The sequence below is a fragment of the Nicotiana tomentosiformis genome, chromosome 9, assembly GCF_000390325.3.
Source record: "Nicotiana tomentosiformis chromosome 9, ASM39032v3, whole genome shotgun sequence".
Taxonomy (NCBI): Eukaryota; Viridiplantae; Streptophyta; class Magnoliopsida; order Solanales; family Solanaceae; genus Nicotiana; species Nicotiana tomentosiformis.
Window position 1 is genome coordinate 20,925,792 of NC_090820.1, and position 24,829 is coordinate 20,950,620.

The 24,829-nt window shown below is 37.8% G+C and overlaps 1 protein-coding gene and 1 long non-coding RNA gene across 7 annotated transcripts; one reads left to right on the forward strand and one right to left on the reverse strand.

The window, feature by feature from the left end:
* The first annotated feature begins 12,790 nt into the window (after positions 1–12,790).
* Positions 12,791–13,422, forward strand: LOC117274241 (uncharacterized). The gene is made up of 2 exons (XR_004504343.2): positions 12,791–12,988; positions 13,075–13,422. It is a non-coding gene; the product is annotated as an uncharacterized lncRNA (long non-coding RNA).
* A 154-nt stretch (positions 13,423–13,576) lies between these two features.
* On the reverse strand, positions 13,577–21,786 carry LOC104086480 (pentatricopeptide repeat-containing protein At5g27110-like). 6 transcript variants are annotated; one of them, XM_070185957.1, is made up of 5 exons: positions 19,532–21,786; positions 14,477–15,605; positions 14,365–14,383; positions 14,123–14,284; positions 13,577–14,037 (listed from the first exon to the last, which is right to left on the reverse strand). In XM_070185957.1, exon 1 carries the CDS (start codon positions 21,567–21,569, stop codon positions 19,674–19,676), a length of 1,896 nt encoding a protein of 631 aa, XP_070042058.1. In that variant the 5' UTR covers positions 21,570–21,786; the 3' UTR covers positions 13,577–14,037; positions 14,123–14,284; positions 14,365–14,383; positions 14,477–15,605; positions 19,532–19,673. The 6 variants fall into 6 exon arrangements, with proteins under 6 accessions (XP_070042058.1, XP_070042055.1, XP_070042056.1 ...); XM_070185954.1 differs by lacking the exon at positions 14,365–14,383; XM_070185955.1 differs by having other exon boundaries at positions 14,123–14,383.
* Positions 21,787–24,829: the final 3,043 nt, after the last annotated feature.

Sequence of the window (24,829 nt, forward strand, 5' to 3'; positions counted from 1 at the left end):
AAAGATGTACCAACTAGAGATTGGAGCTAGAGCCACTAGTATTCTGACATTCACCATTTTGGCTACAGGAAAGAAGGTCTCATTTGTAGTCAAGACCCTCTTGTTGACTATAACCTTTAGCAACCAGTCTTGCTTTGTATCTTTCCACCTCCCCAGTAGACTTGCACTTCACTTTAAACATCATTTTGCATCCTATGGGAACCTTATCAGGTGGTAGATCAACAATAGACTAAGTCTTATTGTCCTCCAAGGTTGAGATCTCAGCCTTCATAGCATACACCCACTGTGGATCCTTGCTTGCTTCAGCAAATGCCCTGGGCTAAAAAACAACAGAATATGCAGCAACAAAATCCATGTAAGCAGAAGACAATTGATCATAGTTCACATACTGAGCTATTGGATAGGCACAGGTGGACTGCTTAGTGTGCACTACATAGTCTTGTATCCAAATAGGAGGTTTGGACACTCTGGAAGACTTTATGAGAGGTGGAGGAGAGGCAGGAGAAGCAGCAGTGCTTGGTACATCAGTAGTCTGAGTAGGAGGAGGCATCTCACATATAGGAGCTTCAATCTCCACTATGGACTGCACAACTTCAGGAGGTGAGACAGAAGCATCCACTGCTGAAAGCTGCATAACTGGGAAGATTGGAGAATGACCAGATTGTAGATGTTGAAAAGGAAAGATATCTTCCTTAAACATAGTATCCCTGCTAACAAAGAAGTGATGAGTACAAAGATCATAGATAAGATAGCCTTTTTGGGAAGATGAATACCTAAGATGAACTGCAGGAAATGCTCTAGGACTGAATTTATCTGTCTTTCTCACATTAGTAGCATAACATATGCTACCAAACACTCTCAAATGATGCAAAGAGGGTGGTCGAAGAAACAACTTCTCAAAGGGAGATTTGCCTTTCAGCAGAGCAGTAGGCAACCTATTCAGCAAGCAAACTGCAGTAGAAACACACTCACCCCAAAACTTCAAAGAGATGAAGACCTTAAGGCTCGAGACATGTCTAGAATATACCTATGCCTTCGTTCTACTATACCATTCTGTTGAGGAGTGTAGACACATGAGCTTTGATAAACTATTCCAAAGTCCTTTAACAGAGAATAATCTTAGTGTTGACAAACTCTGATCCATTATCAGTTCTCAAACATTTTACATTATAACAGAACTGATTTCTAACTAATACCAAGAAATCGTTCAGAACAACAATTGAGTCTGCCTTAGTACTCAATAAGAAAATCCAGGTATATCTAGAGAAATCATCTACTAGGGTCATAAAATACCTCTTACCATCATGCGTAGGTACTCTATAGGGACCCCAAACATCAACATGCACAAGATCAAAAGGATGAAAATAACAAATATTACTGAGAATAAAAGGTAATCTTGATTGTTTGGCAAGTGGACACACAGTACATAGATGATCTTTCAATTGTACAACTTTTAAACCATCAATATTTTTCAAGACTCTAAAAGGAGCATGACCTAATCTTCTATGCCATAAAGGAGTATTGTCACAAGTCTTATTCATTATATCACCACCAGGTTTATTACTTGAACTAATAATGGTATTTACAAGTGAATGGTGCATACACTTATCCCCTTTATTCATTGGCTGGTGTGAGGAAGAAGCTAGACCATTTGCTTGTAGAATATAGAGACCATGCCCTTCTCTACCAATCCCTATCACCTTCTCACCGAAGAGCTCCTGAAATAAACAGAAGTCAGGGAAGAATGCCAACTTAGATCCTTAGTGATTTTGGAAACAGACAACAGATTGTACTTAAATTCAGGAACATACAAGACATTGTGAACTGTTCTATCTTGGAAGATTGAGGACTCTCCTAATTTAGTAATAGAGGCTTGACCACCAGTAGGTAAGAGTACTTTACTTTTGAACTTTTTAGGTATATCAGAACACTTATTTAGCAAAGCCATATTGTGTACCATATGATCAGTGGCACATGTGTCTATTATCCAGTTAGTATCAACTAGAGTGGACAACAGGGCAGAATAGGTACCTGCAGTGTCAGCTTTGTCTACATTAGCCATAGGTGCAACTTCATTTCCTTTGTTGAGAAGCTGTAAAATCTGAGAGTATTGCCCAGGAGTGAAGAACTGAGCTAGTGAAGGAACTCCGGGTTGAGAAACTCCAAGTTGAGAGTGATATTTGGCTATAATTATATATTTTTAGTGCATTACTTACCTTATATTTTGGGGCTTTAATGCTAAACTATACTATATTTGTGCTTAATTGAGTTTTATTTTATGTGTAGGTACGTTGAAGACGAAATTGGAGCAAAGTAGAGATTTTATGTGTATTTTATACACTACAAGAATGGAGTTATGATTATTTAATTAGTGGATATATAAGGATTAAAGTTTAACATTACAAAGGAAGACAAAAGAGACAAATCAAAAGAAGACAAAAAGAACAATTGAAAAAAGAAACAAAAACATGAATTGAAAATGTTAGGCAACAAAATTGAATAGCAACAGGCGTAGCGAGCAACTTTGCTCACGTTAGAGTAGGCGAGGCGAGGATTAAAGCGTGCGACAGAGCTTGCATCGCACAGGCTACAGCGAGATGAAGCTCGCGTTTTGCCTTGCGCCGCACGGTTTGTAGCGAGGGTGTTCCAGGTTTTAAAGCCTATTTTGTCTCCTTTTTGGTTTTGTACTTGGTTATTTCGTCTAGGATTTTTTCCTACATATATAAATAGTCATTAAACACCATTTTAAGAGGAGTTTTTGCGACCAGAGGTAAGAACATCACGTGGAACAACTTTTGGAGAAGAAAATCATCGAGTTGTTCATTCCTTTATCTTTTCTTTGTAATTTGTTTATGCAAAATACTTGGAAAAATATTACTATGAATATGAGTATCTAAGCTCTTTGTTTCTAGGGTTGTGGTTGACATGATTATTAACGTTTATTAATTACATCTTCGTTAATTTGAATTATCATCTTATGGTTATTTCTTTAATTCTAGTTTTAACTTGTGAATTATTGTAGCTACCAATTCACCTTACTATCTATGCTATGCTTGGGAAATTAGAGTAGAATTAAAGAGAGCTTGTTTCTGAACCCGTGGCTCGAGGGAAGATTTCGCGGTTAGGATAGGAATACACCTAACAATCTTGCTTAATTGAATACCGTATTATATTCATTCATGATAGACTCAATACCATAGGAATATATGATTGATATATTGTGGGCAGGCGAGTAGTATTGTGGGAACATGCTATTCATATAAATGATCCGGTTAATTAGCAACCATAGATAATCTGGATTAACGAGTGTGATTATTGAACTTAATAGGACTGATAAACCAACCACAACCCTAGAATTTTCATCTCATTTGAAGTAAAATCTCATCATACACATTTGCATTATCGATAAGTTAGTTGTTACTTGTTTAATTTCCGCAATAGTAGTTTAATAGAAAAACCTCACTCTTGATTATCTTGGACAATTAATTGATTTTAATTTGCTTAGTTGACAATTGATCTAAGTCTTTGTGGGTTTGAAATCCGACTTTCGAGTCACTTTATTACTTGACGATCACGTATACTTGCGTGTACTTGGGGAACCAACAAGTTTTTGGCGCCGTTGTCAGGGACTTAGTTATTGATTGTTTAGTTAAGTTAAGCTTTTATTCATTATTTGTTCAAGTTTTAATTTTTAGTTTGCTTTATTTGTGATAACGCATGCTCTTCTCTTGAATGCGGAGGAGTAGAAGCGCAAACAATCTCCTTCCTCTTGATCCTAAAATCGAACGAACACTTCATAGAGTGAGGAGGGAAGTCGAAGCTAGAACTAGAATTGAAAGAGAGTTGGACATCGTAGTTTAACCACAGCCAATAGAGATGGCAGGTAATGAAGAGCGTCCGGTGATAGAAGTTGCAAGGCCCAATCTGGCTAATATAACTCAGGCGATTGTGAAGCCTGATATAACGGGTCACTTTGAACTCAAACAGTACATGGTACAACTGATTCAATCCACAGGGCAATATGTGGGTCTATCTCATGAAGACCCGCATAGGCACATTCAGAACTTCCTGGAAATTACAAACACTTACAATTATTTGAACATTTCCAAGGACTATGTCAGGCTGACACTGTTTCCCTTTTCACTGATGGGGGAAGCTAAGGAATGGTTACAAAAGGAGCCCGCGAACTCAATCCACAATTGGGATGATCTAGCAAGAAAATTCTTAATCAAGTTTTTTCCCACGAAGAAAACAAAGTCGATGAGGAGCCAGGTTCTTGGGTTTCAACAACGAGATGTTGAGACTCTTCGACAAGCTTGGGAAAGATACAAGAAGCTACTCAGAGACTGCCCACACCATTGTAAGACTGATGAGGTGTTGGGTCACACTTTTGTTGATGGGTTGGACGAGGCATCAAAGATGAATCTTGACTCAGCATGTGGGGGTAGTTGTATGGCAAGACCGTATAGTGAGATCCAGATCCTGCTAAACAATTTCACTGTTAATGATAATAATTGGCAAGGAGACGGGGAACCACAAAGAGCACTTAAACAAAAGGCAGCAGGTGTGATCGAGCTTGATGATTTCTCAGCAATGAGGGCAGATATAGCAAGATTAGCGAATCAGATGAATAAAATGACAATGCACCATGTACAACAGATGCAATATGTGCAACAAATGTCTACTTACTGCGAGTTATGTGATAAAGGTCACACAAGTGATATATGTCCCATGAATCCTGAATCAATCTACTACGTGGTGAAACAAGCTAGAGGGACGATGAATCAACATGATTAATATGGTAACACATACAATTTGAACTGAAGGAATCATCCTAACTTCTCTTGGGGTGGAAATCAGAATATTAGACCTCAAGCGAATTACAATCATCCACCTCAACCTCCACTGCAAGCAAATGAGAGTTTGACTGACATGATGAAAAAGCTCTTGATAGACAATTAGAAAGTTATGGTTGAGAATCAACAAGTCAGGGCTGAGAATCAACAATTGCGCACAGAATTCAAAAATCTAGAGAGGCAGTTTGGGCAAATGGCTAACAATCAGAATATTAGACCTGCAGGAGCTCTCCCGAGTGATACTGAGCCTAATACTAAGGCTCAAGTCAATGCGGTTACCTTGAGAAATGAAAGAGTATTAGAAGAAGTTCCAGAGAAAAAGAAGTATACAGCTAGTCCTGAAGGAGAATTAGTTCCTAAGCCAGTTGAGGAGAATGGGAAAGAGAACAAAGGATCAGAGCCAGTAATTGTGACAAGGCCATTACCTCCGTTTCCATAAAGATTGCAAAAGCAAAAAGAGGACGCTAAGTACAAGAAATTCTTAGATATTTTGAGCCAAGTGCATGTGAATTTTCCTTTAGTGGAAGTTTTGCAGGAAGTGCCTAAGTATGCAAGGTATCTCAGAGATATTGTGGCAAACAAGCGAAGACATACGGAGTTTAAAACTGTTGTACTTACTGAAGAGTGAAGTGCTAGAGTTCAGAGTAAACTTCCTCATAAGTTGAAGGATCCTGGGTGTTTTACAATTCCTCTATCTCTCGGAAAACAAGAAGCTGGTAGAGCCCTGTGTGATTTAGAGGCTAGTATAAATTTGATGACATCCTCTTTGTTCAAGCAACTCGGATTGGGGGTGCTTAGACCTACTACAATCACTTTACAGTTGGCAGATAGGTCACTAGTTATGCCAGAAGGAATTATTGAATATGTGTTAGTTTGAGTGGGAAAGTTTATTCTTCCTGCTGATTTTATTGTTCTTGATTATGAGGCAGATGAGGAAGTACCCATTATTTTGGTGCGACCATTCTTAGCTACTGGTGGAGTGATTATTGATGTTAGGGAAGGGAAGTTGAAGATGAGAGTTGACGATGAGGAAATCACTTTTAATGTGTACAAGGTACTTAAGCTCCCTAAGTATTATGAGGACTTGTGCATGATTACTGTGGTAGAACTGAAGGGGATAAAGCAGAGTCCTTATGTGAATTGTAATGATTCGGATGGGACAACTGAGTTGGAGGAGGTGGTGTTGCAAGCTGAGTGTGTAAGGACGATTGAGAAAAGAGCCAGAGATGAAAGATGAGACCTTCTGAGAGCGTGTAAAAAGGCTAGACTTAATGGGAGAAAGAAGAAGAGAAAGCGCCCAGCCTTAGCAGAGTAGTAGTGTCGTGCCGCGACGTTAAATCAAGGCGCTTGTTGGGAGGCAACCCATCTTTACTGCTTTCTTTTATTTTTATTTTTTTATCTTATTATTATTGTAGTGTTTGTTTTTATTTTGCAGGATTATAAGCATATGAGGCAAAGCCATTGGAAGTATACAAAAGCGAGTTAGATGGTGAGAACTAAGTGTAGGGTGACCACACAAAGGACCATGCCTGGGGGAAGTCTAAGTACCCCGTGAGCCGTTATTGCTTCGGCCTTTGGCCTTTCAGGGAGTTTCTTGTCCACCCTCATTATTGTTTTGCTTTATTTGTGCATTGGAGACACTGCACTCTTTTAAGTGGGGGGTAGGAGAATTCTCTAGATAATTAGTAGTAGGATGTTAGAAAAATGTTAACTTCTTATTTTTGTTTTTGTAGTTGTGTAGTGTTTTAGTATTTTAGTAGCTATAAAAAAAAATTGAAGAAAAATTGGACTTTTTCCGACGATGGGTCTCCTAGACAGTTTTCTTGAGGGATTTAAGTCTAAGGAAAAAGGACAAAAAGATTTTCTTTGTATGTAGTGTAGTAATTCCCCCTTGGTTTTTCTTTGTGTCGCAGTTCTTTTCCAAAGGTTTTGTTTGAACCGGGTGTAGTTAGTTTTATTTATTTTAGGAGTAGGAGCCATTGTGAGATAAATTGAATTGAAGCAATATCTCTTGACTTTGTTATGCCTTGAGAATGGTGAGTAATTTGGTTGTGACGCTTAGGCTTAGTTTTTAACTCTTGTATAAGCACCTTAAATTGTATGATCTTAAATTTGCTTAATTGCTTTGACTAGAGTGTCTTGATGAGTCTGATCCTGAGTAAGTTATGTGCCATGTGTGTGTGCGGTTTGTGTGTTATTCTGTGTATTGCATTTGATGTCTAGAACTTGTCCCGTGTGTTTACAAAGCGAAATAGTAGTGTTGTTCAGTCTTGGAAGTGATATAGGCATTTATTTGTTGAGCCAGATATATATAGTTTACCCGCCTAATTGTTATGTAACGTATTTAACCCCTTTGAGCCTGTAATCCTATTTATTTAGCAACCACATTAAAAGCCTTACCCATTTGTTTGAATTAACCATCTATTTGAACCTTTTAACCTCTCATGAGCACTTGAATTGTTATGAACTTTGTAAAAGTTAAAGTGTGGGGTGGTTGGTTTGGCTTTTGAGTGGAACTAATGAACTAAGGAGAAAGATGCACTATTTTGAAAAAGTAAAAGCCACTTGAATTGAAAAAGAAAAGAAAAATATAGTTGTATTGCTATGAAAAATATTCCTTAATAGTGGTGACTCTTGATGTAATTGTGCTTAAAGAAGTATGGAGTTAATATACATTGATGTGAAGGTGGAGTTATGGTTTGACATAAGTATGGGGTTAAATGTTAAAGTGTATGTATTAAAGTGCTTAGGGAGGTGTAGTCACTCTTATATCCAAATGTATTCTACCCGACCCGCAGCCTACATTACAACCAATTAAAGTCCTACTTGATCCTAGACTGAATGAGCTCGATTAGTAGAGTAGTTTATTACGGGCAAGCCTATGGTGCATATTTTGTGGCATATGAATATTACTTATGAGAGTGGGTGAATTCTTTCTATCTTGAGTTCCTAATTGTTCTTAAATTTTATTGTGTGTGGAACTAATCTCTTTTGTTGTGTGAGGGCACTTGATTCATGAAGGAAAGGTAATGTCATTGACCTCTATTTTAGAGTAAGTGAGTGAGTTGTGAATAATGCATGGTACTTGCGAGTCAAATCTTGATGTGAAGATGTTACACCCGTGTGCTTAGTTTATTTTAAAGATTCTTGGTGTGATGAGTCAGGAGAATTGTTTAAAAAGGTCGTGTCTATATAAAGTGTAGTTTGATTGCTCGAGGACAAGCAATGTTTAATTGTGGGGTAGTGATATTTGGCTATAATTATATATTTTTAGTGCATTACTTACCTTATATTTTGGGGCTTTAATGCTAAACTATACTATATTTGTGCTTAATTGAGTTTTATTTTATGTGTAGGTACGTTGAAGACGAAATTGGAGCAAAGTAGAGATTTTATGTGTATTTTATACACTACAAGAATGGAGTTATTATTATTTAATTAGTGGATATATAAGGATTAAAGTTTAACATTACAAAGGAAGACAAAAGAGACAAATCAAAAGAAGACAAAAAGAACAATTGAAAAAAGAAACAAAAACATGAATTGAAAATGTTAGGCAACAAAATTGAATAGCAACAGGCGTAGTGAGCTACTTTGCTCGCGTTAGAGTAGGCGAGGCGAGGCGAGGCGAGGATTAAAGCGCGCGACAGAGCTTGCGTCGCATGGGCTACAACGAGATGAAGCTCGCATTTTGCCTCGCGTCGCATGGTCTGTAGCGAGGGTGTTTCGGGTTTTAAAATCTATTTTGTCTCCTTTTTGGTTTTGGACTTGGTTATTTCGTCTAGTATTTTTTTCTACACATATAAATAGTAATTAAACACCATTTTTAGAGGAGTTTTTGCCACCGGAGGCAAGAACATTACTTGGAACAACTTTTGGAGAAGAAAATCACCGAGTTCTTCATTCCTTTATCTTTTCTTTGTAATTTATTTATGCAAAATACTTGAAAAATTGTTACTACGAACATTAGTGGCTAAGTACTCTGTTTTTAGGGTTGTGGTTGACATGATTATTAATGTTTATTAATTACATCTTCGTTAATTTGGATTATCATCTTGTGGTTGTTTCTTTAATTCTAGATTTAACTTTTGAATTGTTGTAGCTACCAATTTACCATACTATCTATGCTATGCTTGGGAAAGCCATATTTAGATTAGGATAGAATTAGAGAGAGCTTGTTTCTGAACCCGTGGCTCGGGGAAAAATTTCGCGGTTAGGATAGGAATACACCTAACAGTCTTGCTTAATTGAATACCGTATTATATTCGTTCATGATAGACTCAATATCATAGGAATATAGGGTTGATATATTAAGGACAGGTGAGTAGTATTGTGGGAACATGCTATTCATATAAACGATCTGGTTAATTAGCAACCATAAATAATCTGGATTAATGAGTGTGATTATTGAACTTAATAGGATTGATAAACCAACCACAACCCTGGAATTTTTATCTCTTCTGAAATAAAATCTCACCATACACATTTGCATTATTGATAAGTTAGTTGTTACTTGTTTAATTTTCGCAATAGTAGATTAATAGAAAAACATCACTCTTGATTATGGACAATTAATTGATTTTAGTTTGCTTAGTTGTCAATTGATCTAAGTCTCTATGGGTTCGACATCCGACTTTCGGGTCACTTTATTACTTGACGACCACATATACTTGCGTGTACTCGGGGAACCAACAAAGAGCAATGTTGACCCCCTGAATATTGACCACCTACACTAGTTACATTGTTGGCATATGTGTTGGTATAAGTATTTGGAGGTCCTCCTTTCTTCTTAGGTTTAAAACATGTTGGATAACCATGCAATTTGAAGCAATTTTCCATGGTGCGTCCCTTGTAGTTACAATAGTCACATTGGACCAATGCCTTACCAGAATTATTCTTTTATCTGTAACCTCCTACTGAAGTTTTGTTGCTCAGCCTTGTTGTAGGGTCAGTAACTTCAGCACAAATACCAACAGTGATTCTAGCACCATTGTTTCTCTGACTTTCAAAATTAATAATCATGGCATATGCCTGATTGATGTTAGGTAATGGATGAGTCATAAGAACTTGATCCTTAGCATGTTCAAATGATTCATTAAACCTGTCAAAAATGGTATAATTTTTATGTCTGATAATGTTCAGCATGTCGTCTAGACTCAGGACAACCACAAGAGGGTAGAGGTGCTAGGGCCTCGTACTCATCCCACAATTCTCTAAGTCTGGAGAAGTACACGGATATAGATGACACACCTTGAGTCAAAGTAGCAATTTCCTTGTAAAGATAGCAGCTTTTAGAGGCGTTGACTTTATCAAACCTTTCCTTAAGATCTTCCCACACCTTGTGTGCATTAGATGCATAAATCACAGTACTAATGAGATTTGGTGAAATAATATTCATAATCCAAGCTAGAACAATTGCATTACATATATCCCACAGTTTGTGTAGACTATGATCATACATTTCCCTCCTACAGGTACCGAGAACAAAGCCTAGCTTATTTTTGCCATGCAATATAATTTTCATAGATCTACTCTAAATTGAATAATTTTTAGATCCTAAAGTTGAATAGAGATTAGTACCGAACTTTGTGTATCTGATGGATAAATGTATAAAGGATGATTGTGATGAATTAGATCCATGTCATGAAGATTTGAGGCTGGAGCTATAGTACCCTGAGCAACAGAGGCGGAATCATCTTACTCAATTGCCATTATGTTTCTTCAGAAAACTTAGCTAGGTTACTGATTTGGAACCACAACAAGCAATTAGAGATGAATTTTACAGTAATTTGTCGAAATTCAACTGAAATTAACAAGTCCTAGAAACCCTAGGTTACAGAGGAACTTTTCCAGATGAAGAAATAGCTTGATCTAAGAACAAATACACTTCTCTAATACTCCTCCGTAGTAGCTGAGCTGATCAATTTACCAAAGCTCTGATACCATGTTGATTAGCTCAGCCATGGTGAATGAGAGAGTGAGAGAGAGAGTTTCAGAGAAGATTGAGAGAGAAACATCTCCATTGATAAGCTCTGATGTACAGAGACAAATGAAAATAAATCTCTGTGTATTTACAAACTCTTTTCTCTTTTATATACTAACTGACTGACAATGACATATTAACTAATTCAACTAACTTATTTCTACTTAACTTAACACCTAACTGATAGTTGTACATTGCTAAGTGACAACAGTATCACCACTAACTTCTACACTCTTTACCTTATACAAGTTAGGGGTAAGGTCTGGTACACTCAGTCGTCCCCAAATTTTATTTGTTGGATCACACTAGGTATGTTGTTGTTGTTATTGTTGTTGTTATTGTTGTTGTTGTTGTTGTTGTTTTCTCGTCTTTTTGCGCAAATGTTGTTTTGGCATTGAATAAATGAAAATTGATCTTTGTATAAGTCTTTTGAAGATATATGTATACATGACTAGATGATACGTCATGAAATTATGATAAGCAAGTCTACAATGATATGATTAGCTATAACCATCTCCGCCACACTTTAACGAAAAAATGAAAGACATAACTTGGAATTTCAAGAACTTCCTTACTATAAGAAAACGGAAACTAAGCATTCTGTTCCAAGAAAAAATGGAATATTTCTGGGAGAACTTCAGGAATTCACGTCGTTTAACTCAAGTATATTTAGTGGACAATTTCCTATTTACAAGATCAACTTACTAGCACTTTCTTGGTTGTAGCCCTGAATTATATATTTGGAGGTTAATTGCCACCTCTTGCATCTTTACTATGACTTTGTCCCTATCTAAGGCATGTTCAATGCGAGCCACACTTTTCATCTTTCTTTTTTAGGAAACCTCTACTTGCAAAGCTTTTTCTGCTCATTCATGTTACATCTTATACTGTTTTTCTAGTTTCTTCTTCCATCTTTCTTCATGGGCTCGCAAAGTGATAGTAAGTTAATCTTGCAAATAATATATTGTCCACTAAAGATTCCTTGTTTTAACTTTTTGTTATCCTCCTTTCGTGTAAGTTTCTTGTTTTAACATTTTGATAGAGTGAAGTAACTGTAGTCATCTCTTTTTTATCATGACCAAGAGAGCATTAGGCCATACTTTTTAACCCCCTTAATTTGGTTATTTATCATGTATTCTATTTTTATTCCATACTCTTCTAGTATGGAATGAAAATTCAACAGTTTTAGGTTCTTTCTGATCTCTGTTTTCTTGCTTAAGTTTAATTTCTGTGAATTGATAGTGTACAATAATTTTTGAACTTTCAGGTTACCTAGACTATAACTACAAGTACCATCCATAAATAGCGAGATAAGTAACATAGAATATAAGGTAGGTTATATGCTAGAACAAGTTAAAATACATTGATAGACAGGTTTAGCAACTTATTTGCACGATCAAACTTTCGAGTTGCAACCATTTCAGTAGAAGCTTGAAGTAGTATAGCGAGGCATCCTCTGCTAGTTCAGGAGACATGCCAGAATCTGCTGTATTAGGATTAAACATGACTGAGTAAACATCAGATTTCTTTGACATATAATAGAGTAATTTCTTTTATTATGGAAGGAACAAAAGCCATGTTTCTCCAATACCTTTTTGAAATGATACCCTATAGTATCCCATGTACACATTTCTCAAGTAAAATATTTGCCTTGTCAAAACATATATGGTGCAGGTAGAACCATTTTTAGTTCACTTCAGACTTTCTTGTTAATTGTACGAGGGAAATATTAGGGACCTCCTATACTTGATAACTCTTATTTAGTTCCCCTTTTACTATATGGGGTCCTAAATACCCCCTTCACTTGATTTTTCATCTTTAAATTGCCCTTTTATGCTGACCTGGCATAAGAATTAGATACAAACTCAGTTGGGCATGTGGAACAAAAATTTTAACCCAAATGTGATTGTTCCAACGACTCTTTCTCTCTCTTTTCCTATATATTCTCTTCTATACCCCTTCCTCCATTAAAGAACATTTGTTGTGTCTTTCCTTCTTCATGCCATCAACTTTCTAAGTATTCTTCCAATTTCACTTCATGGATTCGAAGCGAAAGATATTTTGTGCGTGTGGGTATCCTTCAGTATTGAAAATTTCATGGTCGAAGGACAACCCCATGCGTAGATTCTTCGGTTGTAAGTACTATGGGGTAGGTTAATTTCTGAAATTTTGAATGGGTTGTATTTTGTTTGATTTTTCTTAAGTTATGATTTTGTTTATTCTGATTCCACACAGTCTAAATGGCGAAGTCCATGTGAATATTTCAAGTGGTATGACCCTCAATTCCCTCGGCAAGCAAATGTTGTGATATTGAGTTTGCTAAAGAAGAGCAACAATCAATAAAAATAATTGAAGTGGAAGAAAGTCTTGAAGCTAATATTGTGTTTTAGCTTGTTATGCAATATAATAATGTATTTGGGTTTTTGTCTATAATCTTGTTAACAAAATATCAAAAGATGTATTTGTGTTTTAGTTCGATCAATGTAGTTTCCAGTTGTATTTTAGTTCGATGATTGTACTCATCAGAAGCTCTATTTGTGTTATTCAATGTATTGTCTCTATGAAACAATATATATGGTGGCAGATATGTTCCAAATTCTTGCTGTTTCAGTTGCTCTCTCTTTATTGGTTCAATTAGTTCATACAACATAGACTATCCTGCCATTTCATAGTGTACAAAGACGAAAATAACTGGAGACATTCATAATGAATCATTACTCAAAATAACTGGAATTCGTTAACTGTTAAATGTTCTTCATCAGCATTCAAAGAGCAACAATATAGTGAGTACCAGTTTCAACTGCTGCTTTAAATACATTCCAAAACACAATACCAGTTTCAAAAGATATGATTCCCAACACAATAGCAGTTTCAAAAGATACAACTGCCAATAACACAATACCCGTTTCAAAGATACCACAACAAAAGTTAAGACTGCCAACAAAAACATATTTAAGATGGGATCTTGGAGGGAGATTTTCCCTTGACTTCTGCCCTTGTTTGAATTCTAGCTACCCTTGATCTAGTAGTGATGCGATGTTGTGCACTTTGGACTTGGAGTTGTCTTTGAGTTATAGTTGTCTTGCCTTTCCATTTAAGCCCTTTGGTTGGTTGGTGACCAATGTTACCAGTCACATGTGCTGAATTGATCACAGCAACAGATGGAGTTTTACTTGTTCTGCTGCTAGGCGACCCTTGCTGAAAAAGGCATAAACACTTACATTAGCACAAGCTATTGTTCTGCCTAACAAAAATACTGAACTTAAAAATTTAAGACACTTACATTAATACTAGTATATCCACTTTGCGAAACAAATACACCATGTCCCACAACCCTTGGTTTCTTGTAACCATTTATGGCCTCTTTACCTTTACTGCTTGTACCATAATCACTTTTATTTCTCTTCTTTGGATTAACAGTTGAGGATTAGTGTGATTCAGCAAACTAGTACATAAAACATAACTACAATTAGTGAGCTATATGAATTACCAGGGGCATAAATAACTTAAAAGTTAATATTTTACCAGCAAACTATATCAATCTCTGTCATTCAAGAACAAAGAACATGTAGTTAGAAACATAATAATAGTAATAAAATGCACATTCAATATAAAACTACAATAGATAAAGACTTACCTTTTGCATGTCACTAATGATAGTGATCTGTGAATCATCTCCCAAGTGAATGTCTTCTTGCAAAATCTTAAGGAACCATCTCCGTGTCTCTTTTTTTCCTGGGTAACTACTGCCCACACCACTGGAAACATTTGGTTGTTTCCATCTTTGGCAACATCTACTAGGAGCTGACCCTTGCAAATTCCCTTAAGAAAGCACCCATCCAGACCTATACATTTTCTATAACCCTGCTAGAATCCCCTTTTCATAGCATCAAAGCAAATGTAGAAAGAGTTGAACTGTTTCTTCCCATCTTCTGTATCTATCAACTTAACCACACATGTGCTAGATAACCACCACCTTTTCCCTTCTTACTTTTTTTGCCCCTCCTATTTGTTTCTTGAATTGCTTCACATCTTGCTTCAGAATCCTTAACTCCTCATGCACGTCACTTCCATAATCTATAGACTGGTCAGATTCAGCACCATCACCATCATTTCCTGCAATATCATCTTCGGATTCTTCTTCACTACCTGCGGATTGTTGTACAATAGCTAGGTATTGTGCAGTGTGCTCTACAATAGCCAGGTCTTGTGCAGCTTCTTCTTCACATGTATCTGTCCAGTATATTGAAGAATACCCATATGCATTCACATCTACATCTTGTTCACCCACCCCAACATTTAAAGCAACAGTAGATGGAGCAAGAAGACAATTAGATTCCCTGCTGCCTCTTTCAATCCTGACAAATGCATTAAAAGGCTCACCCACTATACTTAAATTGGCATCTATACTTATTATTTGACTACCAAACAAACCAGTAGGACCCCCTTCCTCTATAATTTTGTCTCCACCCACATAAATGTCTATTTTGTCCCCATCATACAACAATAGTGAAAGGCCATATATCTACCTATCATTTTTCAATTCAACCAAATTACCCCCTTAGATGGAACCACAAAGGTCTTTCCTAACTTAGTAATTTCAAATCTCCTAGCATAATCTACCGGTTCAGGAATTGACAAATGATCCTCATCAACATTGAAAACATGTTCTGTCCTACCCCCAATATAAACATGCCCCACCTCACTCACCATCACCCCTCCAATTTTCCACCTTAGGTTAAAATATTTTGAAGCCATAGATTACCCTACATCCACAAACAATAACACAAGAGGATTTTACAGAAAAGCCCCAACTTAAAAAAATACAACCCGATAATGTGAAACAAATATAAAGCTATGTGTAAGAAAAGAACCAACTTTTAACAATAAAAAAGCACAAGCCGATAATTAGAAATACAAAAATAAAGTATTTACCAAAGAATCCCCAATTTTTAACAGTAAAAAAGCACAAGACGACAATTTCATATGCATATAAAGTATTTAACAGAAAAAGCCCTATATTTTGAGGTTGTTACGAAAATATCTATTAGCCCTGCATGCATGAGATGTAGAAATTCATTCTAAGTACCTTCAATTTAAAAAGCCCTAAGTCATTGTTTCTACAATTGAAACCCTAATTGATACCCTAATTTGTACAACAAATATCAAAACCGGGTAAAATGCACCAGAAAATTAAACCATTTTCTGTAAAGAACTACTTACCTAATTGGAATTTCAGACAACAATCTTCCTTGTGACAGAGATTAAAAGCTATCGATGTTCGTCGGTTGAAGCAAACCCCAACAAAGTAGGTTCTTCCACGATATAAAGAAGTGGATATTATTTCTGTAAGCATGAAACATCAACATCCAGAGAAGAAACATTGATACATTCACAAGACTATTACATTGATATAGTTGAGATTATCCTTTTTTGAGCTGGGACATTGATTCATCTTGCTTGTTTATAAATTATTCTCTACTCAATTTGGTTTGTATTTCATTCCTTTATACAGTCAATATTCGATATATTTCTACTTACTTTTCCGATTTGTACTAAGTTATACCACGTATTCTTAGAACTACGTATAAATTCAACTCTATCCGTATTTCGGGTTAAACAGTTTGGTGCCCACCGTGGGACTAAGGATAATAGTGGTTATTTGGTACGAATCTCTATGAAACACACTATTTTACACTTGCTCTTGGAAGTGTCTTTGATTTCAGGCTGAAAATAACGAATTCTCAATTAATGGCCTTACCTATCGACAACGAAGTTGTCCTTCAAGATGAAAACAACAACTTAATGCCCGGGGGTGAAAGTCCACTTGTCGATCCCATTCGAGATCGGGTCGAGGAACCAATAGACGTTAACGCATATGTGGACATCGAGGCAAACCAACGTTCCGACCCTGAAAATAGCATTCATGGTGGAACTCGATCTGCAGCTCGAAATACCCAAAACGCTGAGGAAAAAGGAATCAACTTACGTATGATTTTCGAAATGTTGCAAGCTCAACAAGTAGCAATAGCCCAGTTGCAGAGCCAAACCCAGGCACCGACCAGGCTCGAGCCCAGTCTACCCCAATAAGTCACCCACAAAACGTGGCTAGCTGTAGTGAGGTCAAATGAGCAAGAATCGGGGACTAATCCCGAAATTGTTAAGATGCTCGAGGAACTAACAAAACAAATAGAGTCAGGGGAAAGGAGGATTGACGCAAATGGAAAAAAAGTGGAAACGTATAACTCTAGGGTTGATCAAATCCTAGGTGCACCACCGATATTGAAATACTTGGATTCCAAAAATTTTGTACAAAAGCCTTTCCCCCCGAATGCAGCTCCGAAACTGATCCCCAAGAAGTTTCACAAGCCCGAAATTCCTAAGTATAATGGAACGACCGACCCCAACGAATACGTCACCTCTTACATATGTGCCATTAAAGGTAACGATCTAGAGGACGACGAGATCGAATCTGTATTATTGAAAAAATTCGGTGAAACCCTGTCAAAGAGAGCAATGATATAATATCATAATTTACCGTCTAACTCTATCGATTCTTTTGCTATGCTTGTAGATTCTTTCGTTAAAGCACACGATGGAGCCATAAAGGGCGAAACCAGGAAGTCGGACCTTTTCAAGGTAAGACAAAAGGATAACGAGATGCTGAGAGAATTCGTATCTCGTTTCCAAATGGAACGAATGGACCTACCACCAGTCACAGACGATTGGGCTATTCAAGCTTTCACTCAGGGTCTAAACGAACGAAGCTCGATAGCTTCACGACGGTTGAAGCAGAACCTGATCGAGTACCCAGCTGTTACCTGGGCCGATGTTCACATTCGGTATCAATCGAAGATTAGAGTCGAAGACGACCAGTTGGGTTCTGGGTTCGTTATTAAAAGGGACATGAACAGAGAACAAAGGACAATCAAGGACTGATACCGACCGTATAGTGGACATTATAGGGGTAACAAACCAAGACGTAACCTCATACAAAGCAATAAAAGAAGAGATCGATGCCAAGGGTCTCGGGGGCTGATAAACAAGAATGGGTTCGACAAGCATACTGGACCTAAGGAAGCACCGCAGTTATCGGAATATAACTTCAACATCGATGCATCCGCCATCATGTCGGCTAGCGGACGCATCAAAGATACTAAATGGCCTCGACCTCTGCAGACCGATCCAACCCAGAGGAATCCCAATCAAATATGAGAATATCATGGCACTAGACCTAAAAACGCCACTTTGGAGTACTTTTGCAACCGGAGGCAAGAATAGCTTGTGGAATCACCCGTTGGGTGTTAGAATCATCGATTTCTACATCCTTTCATCTTTACTCTGTACTTTAATTATGCAAAATATTTGGGATATTGTTACTATGAGTATGAGTAGCTAAATTCCTAATCTAGGATTTTGATGGAACCTATTGAATGATGATTTTCTTATTACATTAATATAAATTTGCCATAGTATTTTCTCTATTTGTTCAACTATATTATTCATGTGATTGATTGAAGGGCCCTCAATTAGCTGTGCCTATTTAGTATGTATTACTCGGGAGAGAGTGCATATTTAGGTAGTTGTTGAACAACATCACTCCTAATGTATATGAGGAATCAATACGAAGGGTTTAAAGGTGGGATTAGGGATAACGAAACCTTGATGCGATCTGAGTGAGTCGTACTTAATGCCAGCTAGCGTAATTCGGGAGAATATGTCTAGTAAATTGTCGTAATTACTCGGGAGAGAGTTGCGACACTCAAAGCGCTCATGATCGGTAGAGAAGACTTAGGCGAATTTATAAAAAACATAGCGGAAAAGATTTCGACAATAGGGAAAATCACAAATTTAGATCTTTCCAATTTTTGTTTACAAACCGTTCGTAGTTAGTCATTTGTTAGTGCATTTTCATTACGTAATATTTAGTTAATAAACATCCAAATTATTATTCACATATTTCTGAAGATTGATTGCGTGAATTTATGCGGATCTAGCAGTTGTGGTTGATAGGTTAATTCCATATGGGATTCGACTCCGAACTTATTAGCCGAAGTATATTTGCGACGACCGCTTGTCTTTTTTATAAGGCATAGTTGGGCGTGATCAGTTCTATACAATAATTTTGTGATGGAACACAACTTACATCTTGTTCATCTTTTGATAATTTCTGGAATTGACCAAGTGGAATGATATTGCCTAGTCCTTATTAGACCACAAAACGAATCATCTGTTTTACTCCAGGCTACTGTTCTAGTAAGTAGGATGTAGGGTAATTATCTGAACCTTTTTCATACTCATTTTCTTCCTTGCAGTTTAGAGGACGCAACTAGGAGCTTCACTTAGACGTCATCAGTAATAGTGTTACAAAACCTAAGAAATTTAGGCACTCGAGTGAGTTGACACGTAGAACTAACACGTGTCGCTGGACATCTGAAACACATGCTTTGAATGATTGTATATAACCACATTATCAAGACAGGAAATTTCCATTCTGACACCAAATGAGAGCAATATGCATGTCCTGTACCTTTCTTTTGTGCCATTGTATCATGCTTTTAAGATAATCTTTGAATGCTTAAATTATTATCTGCTCGACTTTATTATTAGTTGGTGAAACATTTGCAAGCCGAAGTGTAAATATGCAGAGAAGGATAATCTGCAAAATGTAAATTGGGAAAGCAGCAATTACCAATTGTTGCCCGGATATTCAGATGAACTTTCTTGTCAAAGTGGTTGAAAGAGGTTTACGTCATGATCCATCTATAATATGTAAAAGGCATAAATCACCTATTCCACTTGCTTGTTAACTGTAGTAACTTAATCAATTCTGATCATTCATGCACCTTCACAGTATCTTCAAAGCCAATGCAAGAATCATCTCGCTTCATCGCTAAGATGAGCTGATCTAGCATCTCATAAATCACAACAGAACAAGGATGAGACTTGTCAGCAACGTGGAAGCTATGCGTTTCAGTGTTAATGCTAATCCAACTACAACCAGGAAACTTCTTCAGCCCTTTGTCTTTCATCATTGTTCTTACCCGAGCAACAACATCCCATCTATGTGAAGAAGCATATAAATTTGAAAGGGACACATAATTTGAGGGGTTCTCAGGTTCCATCTGAATAAGAAACCTGTATGCTAAATTTTGCACCTCACTATTTCCATGAATTGCAGAGGCATTCACAAGTGCACCCCATATACTAGGACCTGGTTTCACAGGCATAGATTTGATGAAATCCAATGCTCTATCGAACTGGCCTGCTTTACCCAACATATCCACGATACATGCACACATCTCCAAAGTTGGTTCTAAATCATAATCATTTAGAGCAGAATCATATATCCGGATGCCCTCATCGACCAATCCTGACCTAGCACAAGCAGAGAGAACTCCAACAACTGTAATCATATCAGATTTGATCCCATTTTGAAGCATTTTCTCATACAAAATGATAGCACCCCGACCATTCCCATGTGAGGAGTACGCAGAAATCATTGAACTCCACGATATTGTATCCTTAGTAACACAATGATATTCAAACACTCGTCGTGCACAACTCAAAGATCCGGACTTAGAATACATATCGATTAAAGCATTACACAAAGACACTTCATGATTCAATCCTCTCCTAGTTGAAAATGCATGAATCTGTTTTCCACCTTTCGAACGATCAAATGAACAACAAGCAGGTAGGATACTAATAAGCGAAACCTTATTGGGTTCTACTCCTTCCACTTGCATGTCTTTAAAGAGTACCAAAGCTTCATCAAAATTCCCATTCAGCACATAGCCATTGATCATTGCTGTCCAAGCAAAAACATTTCTATGCTTCAACCTATCAAAAATCCGCCTCGCCAATTCAACCCTGAAACTTTTCGAATACATATCAATCAAACAACATCCTAAGTGAACATCAGAACAAACAACGAAATCTGAATCCAATCCACTCTTCACAATATAGCAATGCAGCTCTTTCCCATAGTGCCAGTACTTCTTCACCTCTCCACACAAAGAAAGAAGTGTTGAAACCGTAAATGCATCAAATTTCCAACCTTCAATCTGCATATCCTTCACAAAATCCCATAACTTATCATCGAAAACTCTCTCATTTTCACCCGTATATCCTGAAATTACAACATTAAATGACGAAATATTCCTCTGCGGCATTTCATCAAACACCTTCAAACAATCTTGAAAAACCCCACATTTGCTGTACAAAGACATGAAAGAATTAGCAACAACAGTATCTAAAACAACCCCATTTCTCACACACTTCCCATGAACAATTTTCGCAGAAACAATATCCCCTAATTCACCCAAAATTTTCACTATACCCGAAATGGTAAACTCATCAGGAGTGACTTCACTTCTACACATTTGATTGAAAAGCTTAATACTTTGTCCAAAGAACTTATTTTTAGCATACCCATTAATCAAAATGTTCCAAAGATATAAACTTTTGTGTTCAAAAGTGTCAAAAACAAGCTGAGAGTCAACTGGGTTTTGGCATGCAAAGTATGAGGAGATGAGTTTAGTTGCTATAACAGAATTTTGGTCAAGTCCAAGTTGAATAATTTGGGAGTGTAATTGTTTGGTATATTTGAGAGATTGAGATTCAATTGAAAGCTGAAATAAGTCAATGAAATTAGGAGTTGAAGAAGTGTAAAGACGCTGAGTTTTGGTTGAAAATTTCAAGATTTTGCTTGCTGAGAGGATTATCATTAATATTGAGATTAAAAATCAAAGGGGAATATAGAAAAGTATTTTAAAGATTTTGAAAATACTAATTTACTGTTTCATAGTTTCAATTTGGTTTAGAGAAGGCGCGGGAAGATGATAAACTGAAGTGCATGCACATTCGCACTGAACTATGAGAAATTGATGAGAACTGAGAAAACAGAAATTTGATATGTCGTTCTTTTTCTTTTTCATTTCCCCCCTCTTTTTCTTTTTCATCCCCCCCCCCCCTAATTCTTGACTTTAAGAGTTTGATGAACGTCAAATCTTTTTCCTTATTTTTGTTGCATCGGGGGTGTGAATACTCGTGCCGGGGCGGCTCAAGCTAAAGTTTAATATGATGCCTATAGTTTTAAAAGAAAGTTATAAGATATATTTTTATTTGAGTTCTTGTTTATCTGAAAAACGGATATAATTAAATTTATACGTAGTTCTAAGGATACATGGTATAACTTTAGTACGAATCGGAAAAGTAAGTAGAAATATATCGAATATTGACCGTATAAGGAAATGAAATACAAACCAAATTGAATAGAGAATGATTTATAAACAAGCAAGATGAATCGATGTCCCAACTCAAAAAAGGATAATCTCAACTATGTCAATGTAATAATCTTATGAATGTATCAATGTTTTCTCTGGATGTTCATGTGTGTCCGCCTTACAGAAAATAATACTCACTCTTCATATAGTGGAAGAATCATACTTGGATATAATAAAAAATACATAATGGGGATCCCACGATAGATTAGTTGATTAGTTTTTCCTTAATTTCCGTCGAGATTCTGTCCCTAGTGCGGTTACAACGACTCTTTGTCTCTTAGCTCGATCTTGATTGGTCTTGTTATCGGTCGATCTCCCGATCTCGAGCTCGATATTGACTCGGACTCAATATTGACTCGAGCTCGGTATTGGTTGGTCTCTGACTCTTGAGTTCGGTAACACTGCTTCATGTCATAACTCGATATTGACTCGAGCTTGATATTGACTCGATGCTCGGTATTGAATCGAACTCTGTGTCTTGAGCTCGATAACCTGGCTTTATCTCTGATCTCGAAGTTACAATGACGACCCTCGGTTCATCATGTTCCAGTCCACATGAAGGGCAACTCGGATTTGACCGTATACAGATAGTCCCCTCATTTCTCGGAAAGAATGTGGCGAGAAACGATATGATTTTTCAAGCTGCATGACCAGATACACACTGACATCTGCATCGACCCCGACCATGACGTGCGTGATAAATGTCCCGTCGATTCAGTTACCGAGGCATTAAATGTACGTAAGACGATGGCCGGCCACTGCTAGTATTGAACCGTCATCGTCAACTCTATAAATAGATCCTCTCTTCACCATTTTCTACTTTTAAATTTCTAAGCTCCAAATCTACTAAGTTCATCTTCTGTGTTTTTCATTTGCAAATCTGTGATTTTCACTGCAAGACTCTTCTTAGAACACTAAATCTCATCATCTCCCTCTATTTTTAATCTTCAAATCTAAAATGGAAAACACGTCAAAAACTGTTCCTCAAAAAGAAAATGCTTCTTCATCGTGGTTGGTCGGCGATAAAACACCGGTGGAGCCACGACCTGAGGAGTGCGTTCCCGGGGGGTGCGTTCTCACTTCTCATTTTAAGACCGACAAAGCCTCGCCGGTTCCAGGTCGATGCGAGCCAGTATCGAGGTATATGTGCTCAATAACTGAGGGATACCTTAAACATGTATGGAAAGATTGCAACTGGGAGAACAAAGAAGTGATAATCCCAGCTCCCGAAGTAGATATTACAACTCATGTGAAAGGGTTTTTAAGTGTTTACACTTACCCTTTCACGTTGGGCCCCTTCGACCCCGTTGTCATCGATTTTTCCGCCAATACCAAATAACCCTAGGCCAAATCTTCCTTCTTTTTGGCGGATCGTTATTCTGATCCACTTCTTCGTGAACAAAGTCGAGGGGATGCCTTTCACCCTCGACCACCTCATCAGGTTGTATAGCCCCCTCCTTTATTGACGTGGGTTAATAAACTCCAGCGCCAGGCTACCAAAGTGTTGTTCTCGAGCATAGACGAGGACAAGGACCAAGGATGGATGGGCTGGTTCGTTTGAGTGAAGACTTCCGACCTAATCCCGGCCGAGAAGATGACATTTTCCGAGCAATGGAACATGAAGCGTAAGTACAATCCCCCAGTTAGCTCTTATTAATTGTTTTTCTCCTTTGCTTCTTCTCATCGTTATCCTTTTCCGTGATGTAGCGATCGCTTGGATGCCCGGTGCAATTCCCAACCTCAAGAGCTGGGTTCGGGACCTAGCTTCGACCTCTACGTATGCCGAGCGCTCATGGCGCGATCTATCAAAGGGCCGATAGGAGGCCAAAACTCATGGTAAGCCCATTTTCTGCGTTTTTGATAATTTTGCTTGAAGTATCTCTCACTTAATTTCCTTTCATATAAGCCTTGGCAAAGATGATGTCATGAGGCACTTATCTGGTGAGGGGGAGACTTCGATCCTGGCACCGAAACTGGCGAAGGACAGAAAGAGGAAAATAATATCAACCCCCAAGGACCCAAACCTAAGAAGAGGACAGCTCGTAAGCCGAGGAAGAACATCATCCTCCTGACCGAAGACTCCGTTCGGCGTCTAAGGGATGAAGACAAAGGAGAGGAAGAAGACAATTCCGGGCTGGTAGCCCGAGTGAGAATGAGCACCGAGGACCCAAAGGCCACTGAATCGATGAAGGCTGCAGATATTCCATCTCGAGATGAAGGAGTCTCAGAAACATAATCGGGCGAAGTCCTCGAGCCGTAGAGGATCGAGGATGACTCCCACCATAATGAGCCTACGGCGGGTACGACTGTGGAGGCTGATCTCGAGGCTCGCCGAGATGGAGAGATCGCCCCAAGTGATCCACTTGGGGTAATGGAAATTGGAGGCTCCCCGCTGCTACCCTCGTTTTCTGAGGAGATGATTCAAGAGGCTCGGGTCTTGAAGACCCTCTCCATCGAAGGAGTCTCCCTTCCGTGATTACTTTACTACGGTTGAAGATGCTACTGGCCTAAGCAATTTGGAGGTCTCGAGGAAGGACTTGGGTGAGGCATCGAGCCCTTGTAACGAAGTGCAACAAGCTCTGAATCGGGTAAGCCTTTACTCCTCTTGTTGGTATTACCCTTGTGTTTGTTTTTTTCTCCCTGTCTAACTCCTTTTCTTCTTTTTGCGTATGCCTCAGCGTTTAATCGGGAAGCATTTTCTC

Coding starts and splice junctions, on each gene's coding strand:
- LOC104086480 (XM_070185954.1), bottom strand. CDS start 21,569: ATGATAATCCTCTCAGCAAGCAAAATCTTGAAATTTTCAACCAAAACT.